This window comes from Conger conger, chromosome 9, assembly GCF_963514075.1.
Source record: "Conger conger chromosome 9, fConCon1.1, whole genome shotgun sequence".
Classification (NCBI taxonomy): Eukaryota; Metazoa; Chordata; class Actinopteri; order Anguilliformes; family Congridae; genus Conger; species Conger conger.
Genome location: NC_083768.1, coordinates 21,876,057 through 21,893,779, shown reverse-complemented (window position 1 = coordinate 21,893,779; position 17,723 = coordinate 21,876,057). Strand labels below are relative to the sequence as shown.

General features: G+C 45.1%; 1 protein-coding gene across 1 annotated transcript in view; it reads left to right on the top strand.

Annotated features, from left to right (window-relative positions):
- Nucleotides 1-17,723, top strand: part of csmd2 (CUB and Sushi multiple domains 2) — a 278,599-nt gene that overhangs the window by 231,967 nt on the left and 28,909 nt on the right. The window contains 9 exon segments of the mRNA XM_061255941.1: nt 271-278; nt 1,980-2,093; nt 9,504-9,692; nt 11,662-11,808; nt 13,746-13,934; nt 14,736-14,921; nt 15,851-16,045; nt 16,771-17,035; nt 17,234-17,421. Coding sequence (XP_061111925.1) covers nt 271-278; nt 1,980-2,093; nt 9,504-9,692; nt 11,662-11,808; nt 13,746-13,934; nt 14,736-14,921; nt 15,851-16,045; nt 16,771-17,035; nt 17,234-17,421 — 1,481 coding nt within the window.

Below are 17,723 nucleotides of genomic sequence, written 5' to 3'. Positions count from 1 at the left end.
GTGCAACAGAGGCTCAGTACAAGGCTACACTGCATAGTGGAGTTCTGTGGTTATATTAACACTGTCCTATGGCCCTATACTCATTACCTATGGGTAATCAGAACATTTGAAGAAAGACAGTCTTTTGTATTCATTAGTATTGTTTACAGTTAGTCATTACAGTCATTAGCTTTTTCAGCCCTCCCCCTCTCACTATGGAATAGAAATTCTAGAGGTCACAGACCCACCTCTAGTACTACATTTCCCAGGGAATTCTGGTTATGTCTGCAGTGATTCAAGTAAGATTCAATTTACCCTGCCTCTGTTTGTTGTTTATGGTAAATTAGGCAGGTCATGTAACATGATAGCCCGAAGCTATTATACAATTATGGGGGTTGTTTTCTTCTTTTTTTCCCTGTACCTTCATAACAGGGGCAATTTAAATTTTACAACAAAACATTAGTTGTTTTCTGCTTTACTAAAATTATGTCTTTCATACTGTTCCTACTGTCAACGGGAGAGTTTCAGCTGCTGTGTGCTAGGCTTGATTTATGTCACACTGCTCGCTGGTTTTTGCCATACCCAATCTGTCCCACCATAAAACTGTGCTTGCAGTTTTATTTTGGTACTGATTTCTTTGAGCTTGACCACAACAGGATCTTTTGATGTGGTCCAGTCATCAGGACAAAACTGCTACTCTTTTTTCAATAATTGTGCTCAAATGTAGCCTTATTTATGCAACACAGATTCTGTATGAATTTATCTCTCAATTTTCTCTATATTTTAAAATAATATAGATATTTTTTAGTATATATAAATATTTAGTATATATTTTTTGTTGTTGTTGTGAGAATTTCATCAGTCCAAAACAACCCCTAAAAATAAGTCTGCCCTTTTGAAAATGACTGTTTCGTGAGAAGCCAGTTGGCCTCAAACACACTCTCCATAGCGCATTACAGTATGTCAAACACCCGCCCGTGGCCTTAACGCATGCTCACATGCCCACTGAGGGGAATTGAAGTGGAAGTCAGGTCAGTATTCTGCATGATGATATCAGCGAAAAGCATCCATTAAAGGCGATGCCACCGGGTTTAATCTCCCCTCCAAAAGCGCTGAACAGTCGGGTGACCCGGGAGGGGATACGCCGGGGTGTCGCTATCTGGCAGCCCCTCGCGGTTGTGAACAGGCATTTTTGATAATGGATTATGGCACCACATTAGCTTAATTCAGTGATTCAGTGAAAAGCCCCACTGGGGAGTGGCGTGAGGGTAGATGGGCCACGGTTTTGGAAAATTGAATCTGGGGTTGATATCATGAGCTTCAGAAAGCCTCTGGCCTTGATTAATGACCAGTTGTTAATATCAGTGTTCATAAGTGGTAGGGCCGTGTGCAGGTGGAGCCAGTCATGCGTAAGGGGCGGGCCTAGCTGCTGTAATGAGCATATGGCATGCGGTGTGTACACTCAGGAGACATGCGCTGCTTCTGTTCTGTTGCTGGTTAATGTAACGTCCCTGGAGCTACACACACTCCTCTGCAGTGCTCACACACATTCAGACCACTTTGTCATAAGTGACAGCTGACTAAACATCAGCTGACACTAAAGTGACCCAGCCTTCACCAGGCCAGGTGTAAATGTAGGAATGTATGAAAGGTTCCTTTTGGCTTTTCCTGATATGTGGCAGCCTATGGCCTAGTGCACTTTTATGAGCTGTCTAGTGGCTAATGTGCGTGACTGGAACTTTAACCAGGTTGGTGGTTCAAGCCCTAGTATAGCCACAGTAAGATCTGGGCAGCTGTTGGGCCCTTGAGCAAGGCCCTTAACACCACATTGCTCCTGGGGAGATTGACCCCTGCTTAGTCGAATCAACTGTAAGTCGCTTTGCATAAAAAGTCAGCTGTCTGACTAACTGTAATGTAATGCTGTAGAGGGCAGGACTCCGTTAATAAAGGCTTTTAATGAATTCTGGCTTTCCACGCTCACTCTCTGTTCTGCCCTGCAGGAGATTTTGTGCGGTACAGGTGTCTTCCTGGGTACCAGCTCAGCGGAAACGACATCCTCACCTGTCGGTTTGGGACGCATCTGGAGTTTGAAGGACCTCCACCGTCGTGTGAAGGTGAGGGGGGGGAGGTGGGGCTTTTGGGGGCGGCTGGGGATGGGGTGGGTGTGACGTTTGACGTGTGGAAGGGTGTAATTGGCCCCGAGAGTGACCCTGTGTTATTCTCACTTCTTGCTTCTCTCAGTGTTGGATCACAGTTTGTGATTATTTCTTAAGAATCCACACGTCTGGGACTCCCTCTGGCAAACCGAGGACGCATGTGTCAAATTTAACTTGTGGCCACCGTTGCATCTGGTCTAACTAGAGATTTTTTCTCTGAAAATAAATAAGTTATAACAAGTAAAATAACTAAATGCGTAATGACTAATAATACTATATGGCTTAGTAAGTCTGACTTAGTATTATTTGAATAAATATATACACTCACTAAGCACTTTATTAGGAACACCTACTTATTCATCCGATTATCTAATCATCCAATTATGTGGCAGCAGTGCAATGCATAAAATAATGCAGGGTCAGGAGCTTCAGTTAAAGTTCACATCAAGCATCAGAATGGGGGGAAATGTGATCTAAGTGACTTTGACCGTTGAATGATTATTGGTGCCATACAGGGTGGTTTGAGTATCTCAGAAACTGCTGATCTCCTGGGATTTTCACGCACAACAGTCTCTAGGGTTTACTCAGAATGGTGCGAAAAACAAAAATCAGTGAGCGGCAGTTCTGCGGGCAAAAACGCCGTGTCAATGAGAGAGGTCAGTGCAGAAGGGCCAGACTGGTGAAAGCTGACAGTAACACAAATAACCACAACAGTGGTATGCAGAAGACCATCTCTGAACACACTACGCATCAAATCAGTAAGTGAATAGGCTACAGCAGCAGAAGACCAATAAGTTAAAAAAAAAAACTCTAATACAAACCTAATAAAATGATCACTGAGTGTATATGGTTGGAAAGGGGTTGTATTTTCTGGAAAACTGATGGAAGCCTCTGCCTGAATTCTGAAGTGTAAAAGCTTACTTTTAAAGTGGCACAGATTGTTGGAAACATAATTTACATCAGTAGCATGTATGCCCCGTGTAGCCGGGAACCAGTTATTTCATGGTCCAGTCACCAGCTGAGCTGTGCAGCCATTTTGAGGATTCTGTGCATCTTAAACAGCTTGTAAAGGCAAAACCCAGGTAGTCAATCGGCCAGAAAATTTAACTATTTTACTCGTCACCACTGGCACAGTTGAGATTAGACTTCGACAATGGAGAGAATTACTGCACTGTGATCCAGTTCATTGGATGGATGAATGCTGCATAGGAGAGCATCAATGTAATTTAATAAGATCAAATTTTAGTTTTGAGTTCTGATTACGTGCCTTAATTTATCCGTGCTGGTAATATTTCATTTAATTGTTTTTATTTGCAGTAATGTGTTTGCAGTAATATGCTTCTTTCATGTTTCTGTGCACCATGTACAAATTCAAGGGCAATAGCAATAGACTTCATATTTCTATTTATTTTATATTCCGTCACGGTACAATCGGACAAGGACAGTATAAATCCTATGATCACCTATAAGTGTAAGCTAATAGCACTTACCACTTGAGGAGAGAGGAGAGAGAGAGAGAGAATAGTATGCTTTTAGGATTTCTTCACTCATTAGCACACCTACACACACACACACACACACACACACACACACGCGCGCAGGCACACACAAATGCACACCCATTCACACCTCATACATCCACACACACCAAAAAACCCATTATTTTCAGGCGCTTGGCCTTGCACACCACACTCAGTTACAAAATCTGACATGTCAGATTGTTAGCAGTGCACTGTGGGAAGGAGTGCAGCTGTCGGCAGAGGAATAAAGCCCTGCAATATTACGCAAAGCTTAATAAATGGAACTAATTACAGACAGGAAGCGTAGACATGCAGAGTGTACGTGAGAAAAGCCTGTATTGTCTTTGTGTCACCAACACCAAAACACACGAGTCCTCTCCCTTCACAGTGTAGCACTTGTGTTCGGTTTAGCTGTGCTGTAATTCATCTTTTCATTAATTAAGTGTCGCTTGTTAATCACCCTATCCCAAAAGGTCCCCATACAGAGGGTCAGCAGACAGAGCTGAATATCCACTCACTGTGTCTGGGCTCTGGAGTGACTGTCACTTATCTTAAATAGGGCAGGCTCGGCTGGGAGGGAGGGAGATAGGGAGTGAGAGAGGGAGAGAGAAAGAAGAGAGAGGGGGGTAGAGGTAGGGGGAAGGTGATGGAGAGAGAGGAGAGAGCGAGGGAGAAAGAAGGAGGGGGATAGGTAGAAGGTGATGGAGAGAGTCAGGGAGAGAAAGAAGAGAGGGGGAGAGGTAGAAGGTGATGGAGAGAGGGGGGGAAGGTGAAGGTGAGAGAAAGGGAGAGAGAGATGTTCTGGGGGAATATACTGTAGAACCATGAGACAGAATAGAATAGAAGCGCAGAGGAAGAGATGAAAGTGAGGGTGTGAGGGATGGAGGGATGAGGAGGAGGAGGAACAGGAGGTAGAGAAAGACGGTTGTTGCATGAGGGGTGTCCGTAGGGCAGCAGACGGGCGAGAGTGGAGGGACGGCGAGGAAGAGCGGGGCTCATTGAAATGCTGCTGACATCCAGGCTGCAGCTGCACCTATCAAATCACTGGCTTTTTTCTCCCTCCTGCCACCTCCCATCCTCTGGCCCTCCCCCCATCCTCTCTCTCTCTCTCCCTCCCTCCCTCCCTCACTCTCTCTCACTCGCCTTCTCCCCCTGCAAATCCATCACCGTGCTACAGTGCTGCTTTGATGCACCCCGCGATGCACCCCGCAGAGCGTCCTCTGCTCTCTCTCCACGCCGTTAAAGTGAAATCAAAGCCCCGCTAACGTCGCTCGGACGCGCCGTAACCGCGCGAAACGCGCTGCCGCATTAGCGTGTGTAATGAAAATGCTAGGCTAACAGCCAGCAGCATTAGTGAGTGCATCAGAGGATCAGACGTCATTCTGAAACCCCAGCCGGGAAGTTGTTTCCTGTTGTCCTGCCCTGCTAATCACTAATCCCTTCTGAGTCACAGACATCTGTAGGCTTCTTGGCTGGAGTGAAGCAGTGATTCATCTTGGTGCAAATTCATTCATCTTGTACTCCCACCATCCGTCTCTCTGTCCCTGCCACTGACACTGGCCCTCTGCCTCTCTGTGGGACTCCTGCCCCATCTCTCTCTCTCTCTCTCTATGTCTCTCTCTCCCTCTCTCTCTCTCTCTGTCTCTTTCTTTCTCTCTCTCTCTCTCTCACTCTCTATCCAGTATACCGCTCCAAAGCTTCTGGGATCGTAGTACTGCAAGCTTGGCCACCCATCTCCTTTAATCCCTCCAACAAACACCTCCCCACACACACAGACACACACACACACACATATACAAACACACACACACACACACACACAAACACACACACACACTCACATACACACACACACATACATGCACACTCACACTTACACAAACACAGAGAAACTTCACTCCTTGTATCCAGTCTCCATGGTGATAAGGATAAGTCTCTTTCTCTCTCTGCCTCTCTTACTTTTTTATATTGTGTTTTTTTTGGCATATCCACAAGGCATTATAACTCTTATGTTACATTTTTCATGTGCAGTAATTACCCGGCATGGTTCCTGCTTGGTATGGTCGACTGTTGCTAAGTAATTATATACTCACAATGCAGCATGGGAAGATGGAACAAATAGTAAAAATGTCCATTAGAAAGTGTGTTCGACATGAAATATCTCTTCACGGCCAGCTTCAAGCCTAAGCTTGAATATATTTCCTCTTCTGAGTCACCAAAGCTTATGCTGGAGACTCAGCATTTCTCTCTGACAATGGGGAAGACAGACAGGCATTAGGGTATTATAACACCTCTCAGTACAACCTTCACCATTCTCTACCCATTCTGGCCTTTTCAGGGCTGCTTACATACTTATCTCAGTAATACTGATGTAATACTGTGCCTTCGCAGATCTGCCCCTTATCTTCCCTAAGCTTATGTTAATTAAATACCAAAATAGATTAATTAATCCTTCTCTTCTTCCTTGGATGGATTTTGAAATTTTGTTATTTTATGTATGTGTGTGTTTGCGTGGAAAGTTCATAGTGTGATTACTTGCTTTATTGCCAATCTGTTTCTCAGTGGTCGTACAGTAGAATTTTATTCTGTGGTTCAAAAATCTACATTTGGTTTACAATGTGAAATGCTGTTGGTTAACCGACAAACTCCTTTTTAGGTTATTAAGCAGCAAGCCCTCACCAAAGAACTATCAGTGAGAAAAGGAAAATAAAAATAAAAACTGTTAATCGCAAAAAAAAGGAAAGTTCCAGAAAGATAATACCAGATGTGTGCTCCCACACACACACTCACGCACACAAAGGACTAATCTGCCACCCCCAACACCCGCAGAAAATATGCAGAATTTTTCACAATGCCTGTCCTTTGAGAATCGTGCCACATCCAAATATGAACACCCCTTGGGGTACTGGAGCTCTTTGGCACTTCTGCCCCAGTAGAAATGTAGAAATTATCAGCTCATTTACAGTAAAAAAGAGAAAGTGCTCTTAAGAAAGCGGCTGGAAACAGTGGAAACTGGGAAGGGCTTTGCTGAAGCAGAACGCCAGGGCATTAAGTTTCACACCGCATGCCGATGTGAAGATGCTTTATCTTTTTGTTCACTCGTTTTACTATCGTCCAGCTGCGATTGCTATTATAACCAAACATAATTGCACTATGGTCGTGGACCTAGTCGAGGTTTTTAAACTTGAATCATAACAAAATGTCAGTCTTGGAGACAGATACTGCAGTGGCTTAAATTAAACAGTTTGGGAGGGAAAGAAAGTAATGTGACAAAGTTTAATTATTGTAATGCACAATATTGGCAATGCCTTGAAGTGTTGTAATTATGCAGTTGTTCTATTTGTAGTAGTAGTAGTAGTTGTAGTAGTAATAATATTAATAATAATAATGATAATAGTAGTAATAATTGTATTATGTAATACGTAATTTATTTTTCTTTTCCTGGGGGCTCTAGTCTACAGACCTAATAGCATTCTGTCTGGACAAATGAAGTGCTTCCTGTAGTTACATGCTCCAACAGGAGATGAGCAATCCAAAGCCTTTGATCCCAATGCTGTATATTGCATTGGCACATTATATGGGTTTCCATTAGCCCTTTTATGCATTAATGATAAGCACAAAGGCCTGACCGCATTAAAAACCTGTGCCTGTTGTCACATACTCAAGCTCTTTCTTCCTCATATCTGCCCAGTATCTTGACAAGACAGATATTAGCATATCATAAGGATCATTGAAACATACCAGACATGTGTGTCTTGTGTGATGTCCTACATGCACCTTATGCATAAACAAGTATTGTGTTCACCTTGAGCTGACCCTACCTGGTATTAAAAAGTGCTAAAAAAGTCAGGTGATAGTAGGCCACGAAGTTTACCGTACTGCTGATACAGTTTATCTCTGGGTATGGAAGTGATATATTGAGGCCATTTCCGCGTTGGAGGCTTTTAGCTGAATAATTAAAAGGCCTGTCAGTTGCTAATATCCAGTCATAAAAACTTTGATGGAATAGCTATCGGTAAAACTGTGGACACCACCTTCAGTTAATAATCCTGCTTGATGGTGAGGTGTCAGATTCTGTACTTTTAGCTGGAAAAAAATCCAATAAAGGTAATATAAGAATGTGGTTTAGTATGGAAAAGCAAGATGCACTCCTATTCACAGTTTTCATTTTTTCATGCACCCCATCACCTTGTTTTTATGCATTTTATTTTGTGACATTGTTTTTATATAGTGCCGATTAAGGGGTGTCACATGAATCTGCCAGCATTGAGAATGGAATGATATTAAGTTGAGTACCATTGAATTGGATGGCAGGTTTATCATTATAAAAATAGCATATGTTTATGACCAGTGGCTTTATGTGTTCACTGAAGGCATGTCACCAGTCGAGAGATCACATGACCAAATTAATGTGTTTCAGTAATTTCCCTGGTAACCATAAAGTCCCTGTGTGTATATGATGGTGTGGATGTCCCTGTAATCTCTAATTGACTATTATTTTTCAGTTCTCACAATAGTCTGTGTCATTATTACTAGACTTGTTCGCTAGGATGGTTTTATTGTTACTTTTGTTTGTCTATTCATTATTTCGCGTTGTGTTGTATAAAAATGGTTCTTTGGATATAATCCATTGTCAGATTAATCTACAAGGCCCAAATCTTATTCTTAGCAATTGAAACTGTACTTCCCTCAAGGGTCTTTCAGTGCACTTGTCCCTGGTTATGGGTAGGCATTTTGCTGTACGTCCTCTGGATAAGAGCGTCTGCCAAATGCCTATAATGTAATGGATAGGAATGTGTGTTTGTGTGTGTGTGTGTTTGGAGGGTTGCACCAGTGGTCTTTGGTGGATGAACAGGGATGCTGTTAGACAGCCTTAACTGTGGATGTGAAAAGAAAATGAGCGAGATATAACAGGAAACAGGTGAGGACATTTAGAAAAAAAGAAAAAAAAATAGTCTATAAAAAAACCAAACCAGGAGCAGGCGGGTGAATCAACACTGTCGAATGTGTTATTGTCTCATTACTGCTCCTTCAGCTCCACAGCTGTCAGTTTGTGTACATATTGATTGATTTCTCTTGGCGCTGTTTTCATGCGACCGAGGTCAGTCTAATTAGAATCTGTGTTTCGGGGAACTTGCGTCAAATCGGATCCGTGTCCTTAGGGTATGAGAAACACTTAATGCGTTCTGCTTCAGATGCGCCTTTTTTTCCTCAAGGCTACGGCTAAACGCTAAATGTGTAAATGCGCAGAACGGGGGCCCGGAAATTAAAAACCCACGTGTGGCCTTGCGCTTTATGCTCGTCTGTTCTCCGGTCATCCGTAGACGGAGCCGGGCTTCTGAGACCCGTCTGAGACAGGAACACCTCGGAGCGGCCGGATAATTCACAGGGAAAATGTTTGGAATGTCACAGAAACTCCAGAGAGGAATACAAACGATGTAAAGAGACCTGAAGTCTTTGTGTTGTATATTAAGCTCACGCGCCTCTGGGCTGGGGAACAGTGCAGTGCGCTATGGTTGTGTGTGAAGCAGCCCTGGAGATGAATCCTCCTAGTCTTTGGTAATATCTTTCCTCCCCATTACATGTTTGATTTACAAATTTATATATTCAAGGAAATGACAAAGCTTGAGTTACTCTCAATCGGCACGTGCTTTGGGACTACTGTACCTTTATTGTTATGGACTAAATCTGTCACGACGGGGCCGTAGCTGCGGGCACTTTTCTATAGTGTCATTTGTCAGATATTAGCTGGAAGCTGATGCAAGAACCCAATTGTTCATTGAATTTATGGCTGGCTTCACTGTGGAGAGACCCTGTGAGGATATCTTACGTCTCTCCTCTCCTCCAGTGACATGTCCCATGAACGAGGTGCTGACGGACTCCACGGGCGTGATCATGAGCCAGACGGCGGGCGGGGGCTTCCCGCACTTTGAGACCTGCTCCTGGGTGGTGAAGGTGGAGCCAGGCTACAACATCTCGCTCACCATCGAGCACTTCCAGACCAACCGGCAGTTTGATGAGCTGGAGGTCTTTGATGGTGAGCATCCTGTGTGGGTTTTGAGTCACTCTGTATGGAACAGTCTCCCTCTCTGTCTCGTTCTCTCTCTATCTTCCTCACTCTCTCTCTGTCTGTCTATTCTGTGAGGTTGTGTGGTGGGCAATAGGTGTGTGTTGGTTATGAGGGTGGGGGTGGGAGGGGTGGAATATATATGTAGGTGTGGTGGGAAGATTAAAGGATGTCTCTCTCTCTTCACTGCTCTGCCTTTCTAGCTCTTTCTTTCTCTCTCTCGCCTGTGTGTGACTGTGAGCGTGTTTCCATTCTGCATGGTGTAAGGTCTGTTCTCTCGCAGAAATAGCAAGCCACAGGAGACGCGCAGCATATAAATATTTCAAACCAGGCGATCGATAAATAAACAAGACAGAGCAACAGCAACAAGGAAAACCTACAACGGGCGGCACGATGTCAGAGAAAACGGGATTAATTCCCGCGTCTCCCGCACCTGCTCCGGATTACTGACAGTCATATTGAAATGTGTCCAGGTGAATCAAAGGGAAGGGAGTCAGAGCACGGGGTTCGAGGGAGAAAACACAAAGACCGTTTCTCTGAATCATGGTGACAGGTGCTTTAGGGACATAGTAGGGGTCACCTCACCACGGGTGTGTGTGTGTGTGTGTGTGTGTGTGTGTGTGTGTGTGGGTGTGGGTGTGGATGTGGGTGTGTGTGAGAGTACGTGCCTGTGCGGGTGTGTGTGTGTGGGTGTGTGTGAGAGTACGTGCCTGTGTGGGTGTGTGTGTATGTGTGTGTATGTGTATGTGTGTGTGTGTGTGTGAGTGTGTGTGTGAGTGTGTGGGGGGTGAGCTGTAGAAAATTGCTTTGTCTTGTCAGGGGCAGTGGGGGGAACCATGATGAGGTCGTTCAGAGCGGTGGGGTCAATGATCTTTCATTTAATATAAGATTGGAAATTTGAACCGGGAGCCAAAGGTCGCCCTCTCCCATCGCCTCGCCGAACGCCATTTTGACTGCTCTACATACCGGCGTCACATCTGCATTCGACACGAAATGGAAGAAGGGATTTTACCAGGCCCTTTACCCCAACGGTGGGAATACATTGTGCTAATTGCCTTTGCATTTTTCATGTCAAATTAATTTGAATTTTTTTTTGATTATTTTAAGTGCAGCCTGGGTGGTTAAATGGAGCCAGGGCTGAGACGGAGGGACTCATTGGCACAATCCGTAACTTGGACTGCGCTTTTCTCTTTGATGAAGCACCTCTGCTGAAGTGTGCTTCTCCGTGTAATTTGGGCTCGGTTTGAGATTTACCCCTCTCCGCACGCCTCCGCACTGTCACGCACAAGTGTGTCTGATTACCCCTTTTCATCATGATCAACCAACAGGCTGCAGAACAGCCTTCTGCTTCTCTCGCATTCGCGCCCGCCTAGGCCTGCTTCGGAAGCCGTTTCTCCTCCCAAATGCCGTCAAACTCCCCCCCACCCCACCCCACCCACGGCCTCTGTGTGAGCTTTTAGCCTGCTTTTAGCCTGCCCAAGCTGTGTGCTTGTCTGGAGCATTGGAGCCTACCGGCATATGCTCAAACACACTGCCACACTGTGTTGAGTGTATGGTATGATATACAAGCAATATGTTGCATCATATTTAGCATACTTGCTTTCTTGGGCCCATTTGTATTTAAAGCACTGGTTTAGAAATTACATGGTGGAGATATATTACATTGCATTATATTGCAATCACGTAGGAGGCTCTGTTGATATTTTGAAGATAAAACTTAGCGGTCACCCAAAAGGCTAACGCCAGTGATTCAAATTTAATGTACTCGCCTTCTGTTGAGTTTGAAGATATTCAATCTGTGCCTGTGGGTATTGTAGAGGTAAGGTGCCATTGAGGTGAGATTCTTTTAGTGTTAGGTGGGACTAGGGAGTTTAACTTTATCACAAAGTTATCATAAAAATGCTCAGATGTGAGGGCTTGTTGTGTCTGCCTCCTGCAGGTCCCTCCAGGCAGAATCCTCTTCTCATCACCCTGAGCGGAAACTACTCCTCCCCCCTGACCATCACCAGCTCCTCCAATAAGGTCTACCTGCACTGGTCCTCCGACCACGCCTCCAGCCAGAAGGGGTTCCGGATTCGCTACTCAGGTGAGCAGCTGACCTGGATGTAACAGAGGGCCGTCTCTCGGGCGACGAGGCTGAAATTGCAGCTTTCAACTGGCAAAAAAAAAAAGACAAATCACGGAGCTGTCTAGATCTCGAAATTTATGGCACGGGAAAACTTCCTTGTTCCACTTATGAACAATGGGCTTTTGGACTGACAAATCTCCCCACTCGTGTCCCAGTTTCCCCCGAACAGCTGTTCGGACAATTTTATTTTTTTATTTAGGTGGTTTCTTCATGGATCCTTTTTTTTGGATGTGTTTATGTACTTATTTATTTATTTGCTGAGAATTGTTGATTTATTTATTCTACTTTGCATTAGTGACAGGCCGGTTTGGGGCAATCAGCACCGAGGTACTGTACTTCTCATCAGTATGGACCCCCCCCCCCCCCCCTCCTGTATGAGTACCTTTGTGGGGGAGAGACAGATGGCCGGACAGATTCAATGCTTTGTACTGTCTTCTTTATCAATCCATCTTCTATCTCCCAGAGTCTCTCCTCTCTCCACCCCTGAGCACTGCAGCCTCCTGTTCTCTTATCCAGGCCACTTGTCATATTTCCCCTCCCTGTCTTACCTGTGCGTTTAAACCAGTAAAACCAACCTTAACATTTCCCATAGCTCAACAGACTTAAAGTAGGCAGCCGTATTCACTATAACCTTTGTTACCGATTCAATTTTTTAATTCAATGTGATTGAGTGGAAGATATGATGAAAAAGAGAGGTGTGCAGAGATGTTTTTTAAGATTGCTTTTTCCAAATGAATGACCTCGCTGTTTAAGACCCTTGCTCCTCACTCCACTCCTTCACAACCTTGCCAACACACTGAAGCTCCATTTTAGTTTTGAGCATGTCCTTTTGGAAGATGAAATCTGCCAGTCCACGCTTACTTGGATGTCTGTGATAAGGCTCTGCCGGTATTTACTTTAAACCTAAGAAACTATTCAACCCACTTTTTACATGATACCATGACACCATGCTGCATATGGTAGTCAAATGCCAATAGACTAGTTTCAATGACAGTAGCCTAGTTTTTGAAAGAGGTGCACCCATATATTGAGAGACACTAGCATATAGATGCTGGTGTTCAACAATAGCCTGTCTTTGACAAATGGCTGGGTTTAAGTGGTTAAATGCCCAGGCTATGATTTTAGTTTCACGGTATGTGTGTATACATTATGGTAGTGGAACTTTTATATACAGTGCTTCCCTTATCTGATTCTCCGGAGGGTGCAAAGGCATAACTCTAAATAGAAAATTGTCATAGTTGGAGCCAGCATTTAGGTCGAATTACCATTTTTATAGAGAGGTAATGTGGTCGCCCTGATCAAACAGAATGGGAAAAACACAATTCTTTCCCCTTCCCGTTCTCATCTTATCTTGTGTCTGCTCAATTTCACTTCTAGTCATCAATTCATGTTTAAGCCTAATCTGAACAATATTCTTATTTACACTGACCCATTTCCGACCAATCACACTGAAGGATATCAAGACTCGCTTCCAGTACTGAAAAGGAGAAAACGTGTATTGTACTTCTTTGCATTGATATTCCTTCCCGTAATTGCATTGTGTTTGTATTATCTGTAGCCAAATGTTTAACAACCGCAAACAAATACATTTTGCCTCCCATTACAAATCCATAAATGTTTAAATACCTTTAGCACCATATTTTCTCTCTACAGCAGTTTTTCTGGTTTACAGCCAGGTTAAGCTCTTTTGAATCTATAGATGTTCTTTAACGTGTAGCGTTTAATTTTAAAATGATTATCAGCATTTAAAAAAGGCAGACCTCGCGCTTGAAATCGGCTCACGAGAAGCAGCGGGGGAAAAAACCAGCAAACAAATAAAGAAGACGTTTAATTTTCAATTTCACTGCAGCTTATCCATGCGGGTGATTCTCACTCTGGTGTCCTCGTTCCTCCAGCCTCGTACTGCAGCCCTCCCAACCCCCCCGCCAATGGCTCGGTCCACAGCCAGACGGGCACCAAAGCGGGCAGCACCCTGCGCTTCAGCTGCGACCCGGGCTTCCGCCTCATCGGCCAGGGCAGCGCCACCTGTACCCGCTCCCCCCAGGGCCTGCACCAGTGGAACGCCCCCATCCCCCTCTGCCAAGGTGAGCACCACGCCTGTAGCCGCCCGCCGCGGGTTCACCGCGAGGGCACCGGGCGGAGGCAGGCTGGCACGGCACCAGGGCGCACGCCGCGTTTACACACTGCCGGCTACGGCTCTTCCCTGATTTCCCGCGGTGTCCCCGAAGGTTTGTAAATGCGTTCGTTTCCGAGCTGTTGTTTTCCTCAACGGTGTGCGCTAAGTGAAAGATTGGCCATTAAACATTAAATGTTTCGCAGTTGTGCCGTTTTTCTTTTTTGTTGTTTTTTTCTTTCCATTTATTTTATTTTTTTTCTGCTATGAGTTCCTTAACTGCAATTGGTGTGTTTAAGGCGAGGAGCTTTTTTTTTTTTTTTACTGAATTCTCAAACGTGTTGAGTGGATGGGAAACTGCTTAGCTCCTGGGACTGCATTAATGTTGCCTCTAAGTGCAGAGATTGTGACAGTCAAAATGTACTTAAGCGCAAGCTCTCTCCGCACTTTTACGTTGTGCAACATTGCTTTTTTATTTATCGCGCTTTGCAGTCGGCGTAGTCCCAGACTACTCGCGTTTCTTTTCTTCTTCTTCTTCTTTTTCGTTTACAGTGACTGACCTTTATAGACAGCTGGGCCTTAGCTTTAGCCAAACAAACGCTTTCGCTGAAGGGCTGAGTAGCGGTGTCCCATGGTCCGCTGGAATAGGGAGCTCACTGCGGCATTATCCCCTGCCAGTCAGGATCTCTCCACCCCCCGTGTGACATTATCGCGGCGCGGCTGACCCTAGCTATCGGTTGATAGCGTGGCGGTGTGTGACTGTGTTTGACAGTGGTCTCCTGCGGCATCCCTGGCTCTCCTGTAAACGGCTCCGTGACGGGTCGGGATTACACGCTGGGCTCCAGGGCCGTGTACCTGTGTAACCTGGGCTTCCAGCTGCCGGCCTCCCACGCCACCACCATCGTCTGCCAGGAGAGCGGCCGGTGGAGCCCCACGGAAACGCCACCCCGCTGCGCGCGTGAGTGCAGCTCTCCCCCCCCCCGCCGTGTTCAGCAGGGTTCTGCTGTTTGTTAGTCAGGGATCATCAAATCTGGCTCTCGAATCCATAATCTGGCCCTGGTTTTCTTTTCTCCTGGGAAATTAACTGAATAATTAGTGCTACTGATTGGCCACACTGTCTATACACCTGACCCCCAGGTAAAGGGAGGTTGGAAAACCAGCAGTTCTCAGTCCTCAAGGACCGGGATTGGATGACTCCTGGCCATTTGGCCAGATAATGGATAGTTTATGCAGGGGAGCAGAACATTTTAGATGGGGTTGCCAAAGAGAGGGCAGGAATTTTTAGGGGATGGCAGGTACCAAACGGGTAACTGTCCTCTCTGATAACCTCTGATATGTTTTTCTTCTTCTTTGCCTAACCTTACTTCATAACATACATAGTTTGGAAGCTAGTACCTTAGAACTTCAACAATCAAGGCACATCTTTTCCAGTTATATTTTTCCAAATAAGTGCCAGGTCAAAAATTACCTTAGTGCTGGTTGCCGTTGATACAACAGCGAGCGCAGCCAATAAACCAGTGGTGGCCCTCCAGGTAATTGCCTGGTAATTATTCCTGTGAAGCCCCTACATCTGCCCCTGAGTGTATACTACTGATCCAGTGTAGGCCACTTCATTCCAGGCTGTCTTTCTTTCTCAGTAGTTTTTTATTTGGAAAGTCAAGGCATTACCACTTGAGTGCTTCAGAGAAATAATTATCCCGAAGAATTAAGAGGATTGAATCAGTTCAAGGAGGCATAGCCAAAGCTTAGTAAAAGCAGACTGAGGCAACACCAGTTTTAGGTGAACAAGTTGAAGAAGTAGAATTCATTGTTGAATGTTTTGGAAAATCCACTCACGAGACGCTTGCAGTCATGACCTCTGACCTCTGACCTCGGCTGTGCTTCCAGCGGTAACATGCCCCGATCTCGGCCACTCGGCGGTGGATCACGGCAGGTGGAGGCTGATCTTCGGAACCCCAAACCAATATGATGCCATAATGATGCTGATCTGTGACCCCGGCTACTACTACCGGGGTCAGCGAGTCATCCGTTGCCAGGCTAACGGAACTTGGGACTACCCAGACCCACACCCCGCTTGTGATAGTAAGCACATCCAGCTTTCTGTTGGAACTACACATTCCACAATGCTCTTCTGTCATCGTGTCATACTATGCTGTATACTATATACTGTACTTGGCGATCACTTTAGTAGGTAGACCTGTACACCAGCGTGTTAATGCAAATATTTAATCAGCCGATCATGTGGCAGCAACATAATGCATACAAGCATTCAGACATGGTCAAGAGGTTAGGTTGTTTTTCAGAGCAAATTTCAGAGTGAGGAAGAAAGCTGCCAGGAAGGTGACTGTAATGCAAATAATCATTACAATAATAATTACAACCGTGGTATGCAGAAGAGCATCTCTGAACACACAATGCGGCAAACCTCTAAGTGGATAGGCTACAGCTGCAGAAATCAATAAATACCTTATAAAGTGCTCATTGAGTGTATATACGTATATATATTTTGGTAATAACTAACTAAATGGATAAATGCCTTATTTTGGGTGGTTCTATTGAATTATTAATAGAGTGTATCAGCATGCTGTAAGCTTGTAGCCCAGTACTGGCATTAGGTATTTCGTACAGCTTTTCTGTTCATCGTTATCAAGAGTGCAGTAATTTTGGAGGTGACTGTATGCATATTTAAACGCGCTGTTATTTATTCATCTGGTTGACTCCCACTTCATGCTATTCAGTCCCACTGAGATGCCTGCTGTGTGAGAGGGGAGGCATTGTGCTCTCTGAATGAAACGTCTCTCTCACAGTTATTTCCTGTGGGGAGCTGGGCACCCCTCCAAACGGGAATAAGATCGGGACCCTGACCGTGTACGGGGCCACGGCCATCTTCTCCTGCAACACGGGGTACACGCTGGTGGGCTCGCGGGTCAGAGAGTGCATGTCCAACGGGCTCTGGAGCGGAACGCGGGTCCAGTGTCTCGGTAAGTCAATCAAAGTCAGGCTGTAGTCAACCACCCCCCGTCTCTCTCTCTCCCTATCTGGCTCTCTCTACCCTAGCATTCTCGCCTCTCCTTTTATCTCTTGGTTGCATTATCTCTCACACTATATTTGTACTTTTAGTTCATGCCCACAGTATACTAAACTGTTTCTCACCAACCAACTTTATCTCTCTCTGCTCTGTGTGTGTGTGTGTGTGTGTGTGTGCGCGCATGTATGTGTGTATGCATGTGCGTGCGCGTGTGTTTGTGTGTGTGTGTGTGTGTGTGTGTTATCTCCTGTATTAGCGGGGCACTGTGGCACTCCCGAGCCCATAGTGAATGGGCAGATCATTGGGGAGAACTATAACTACCGGGGCAGTGTGGTGTACCAGTGCAGCCCCGGGTTCAGACTCATCGGTGTGTCGGTGCGGATCTGTGAGCAGGACCACCGCTGGTCCGGGAAGACCCCAGTGTGTGTCCGTGAGTACCCTGACACCACTCAATAAACCAGTCAATCTGCCAATAAATCATTTTTAATATGAGCAACTAAGTGCGCCCTAGAATCCTTAGCAAGTATTTTATGGTCAATAATCTAAAGTGCTGCATTTATGTCCCAGAGCACTGGTACGGAAGCAAAAAGGTATAAAAGGACTATTGTAACCTTTTCAACTTCAACCAAATTTAGCAGGAGAGTAAAAGTCCTTGTAGAGAGTTTGGAAGGTTTGGGAAGACGTTGAGCAGTTACAGCTAGATCATAACTTGGACAGCTACTACCAACTTGC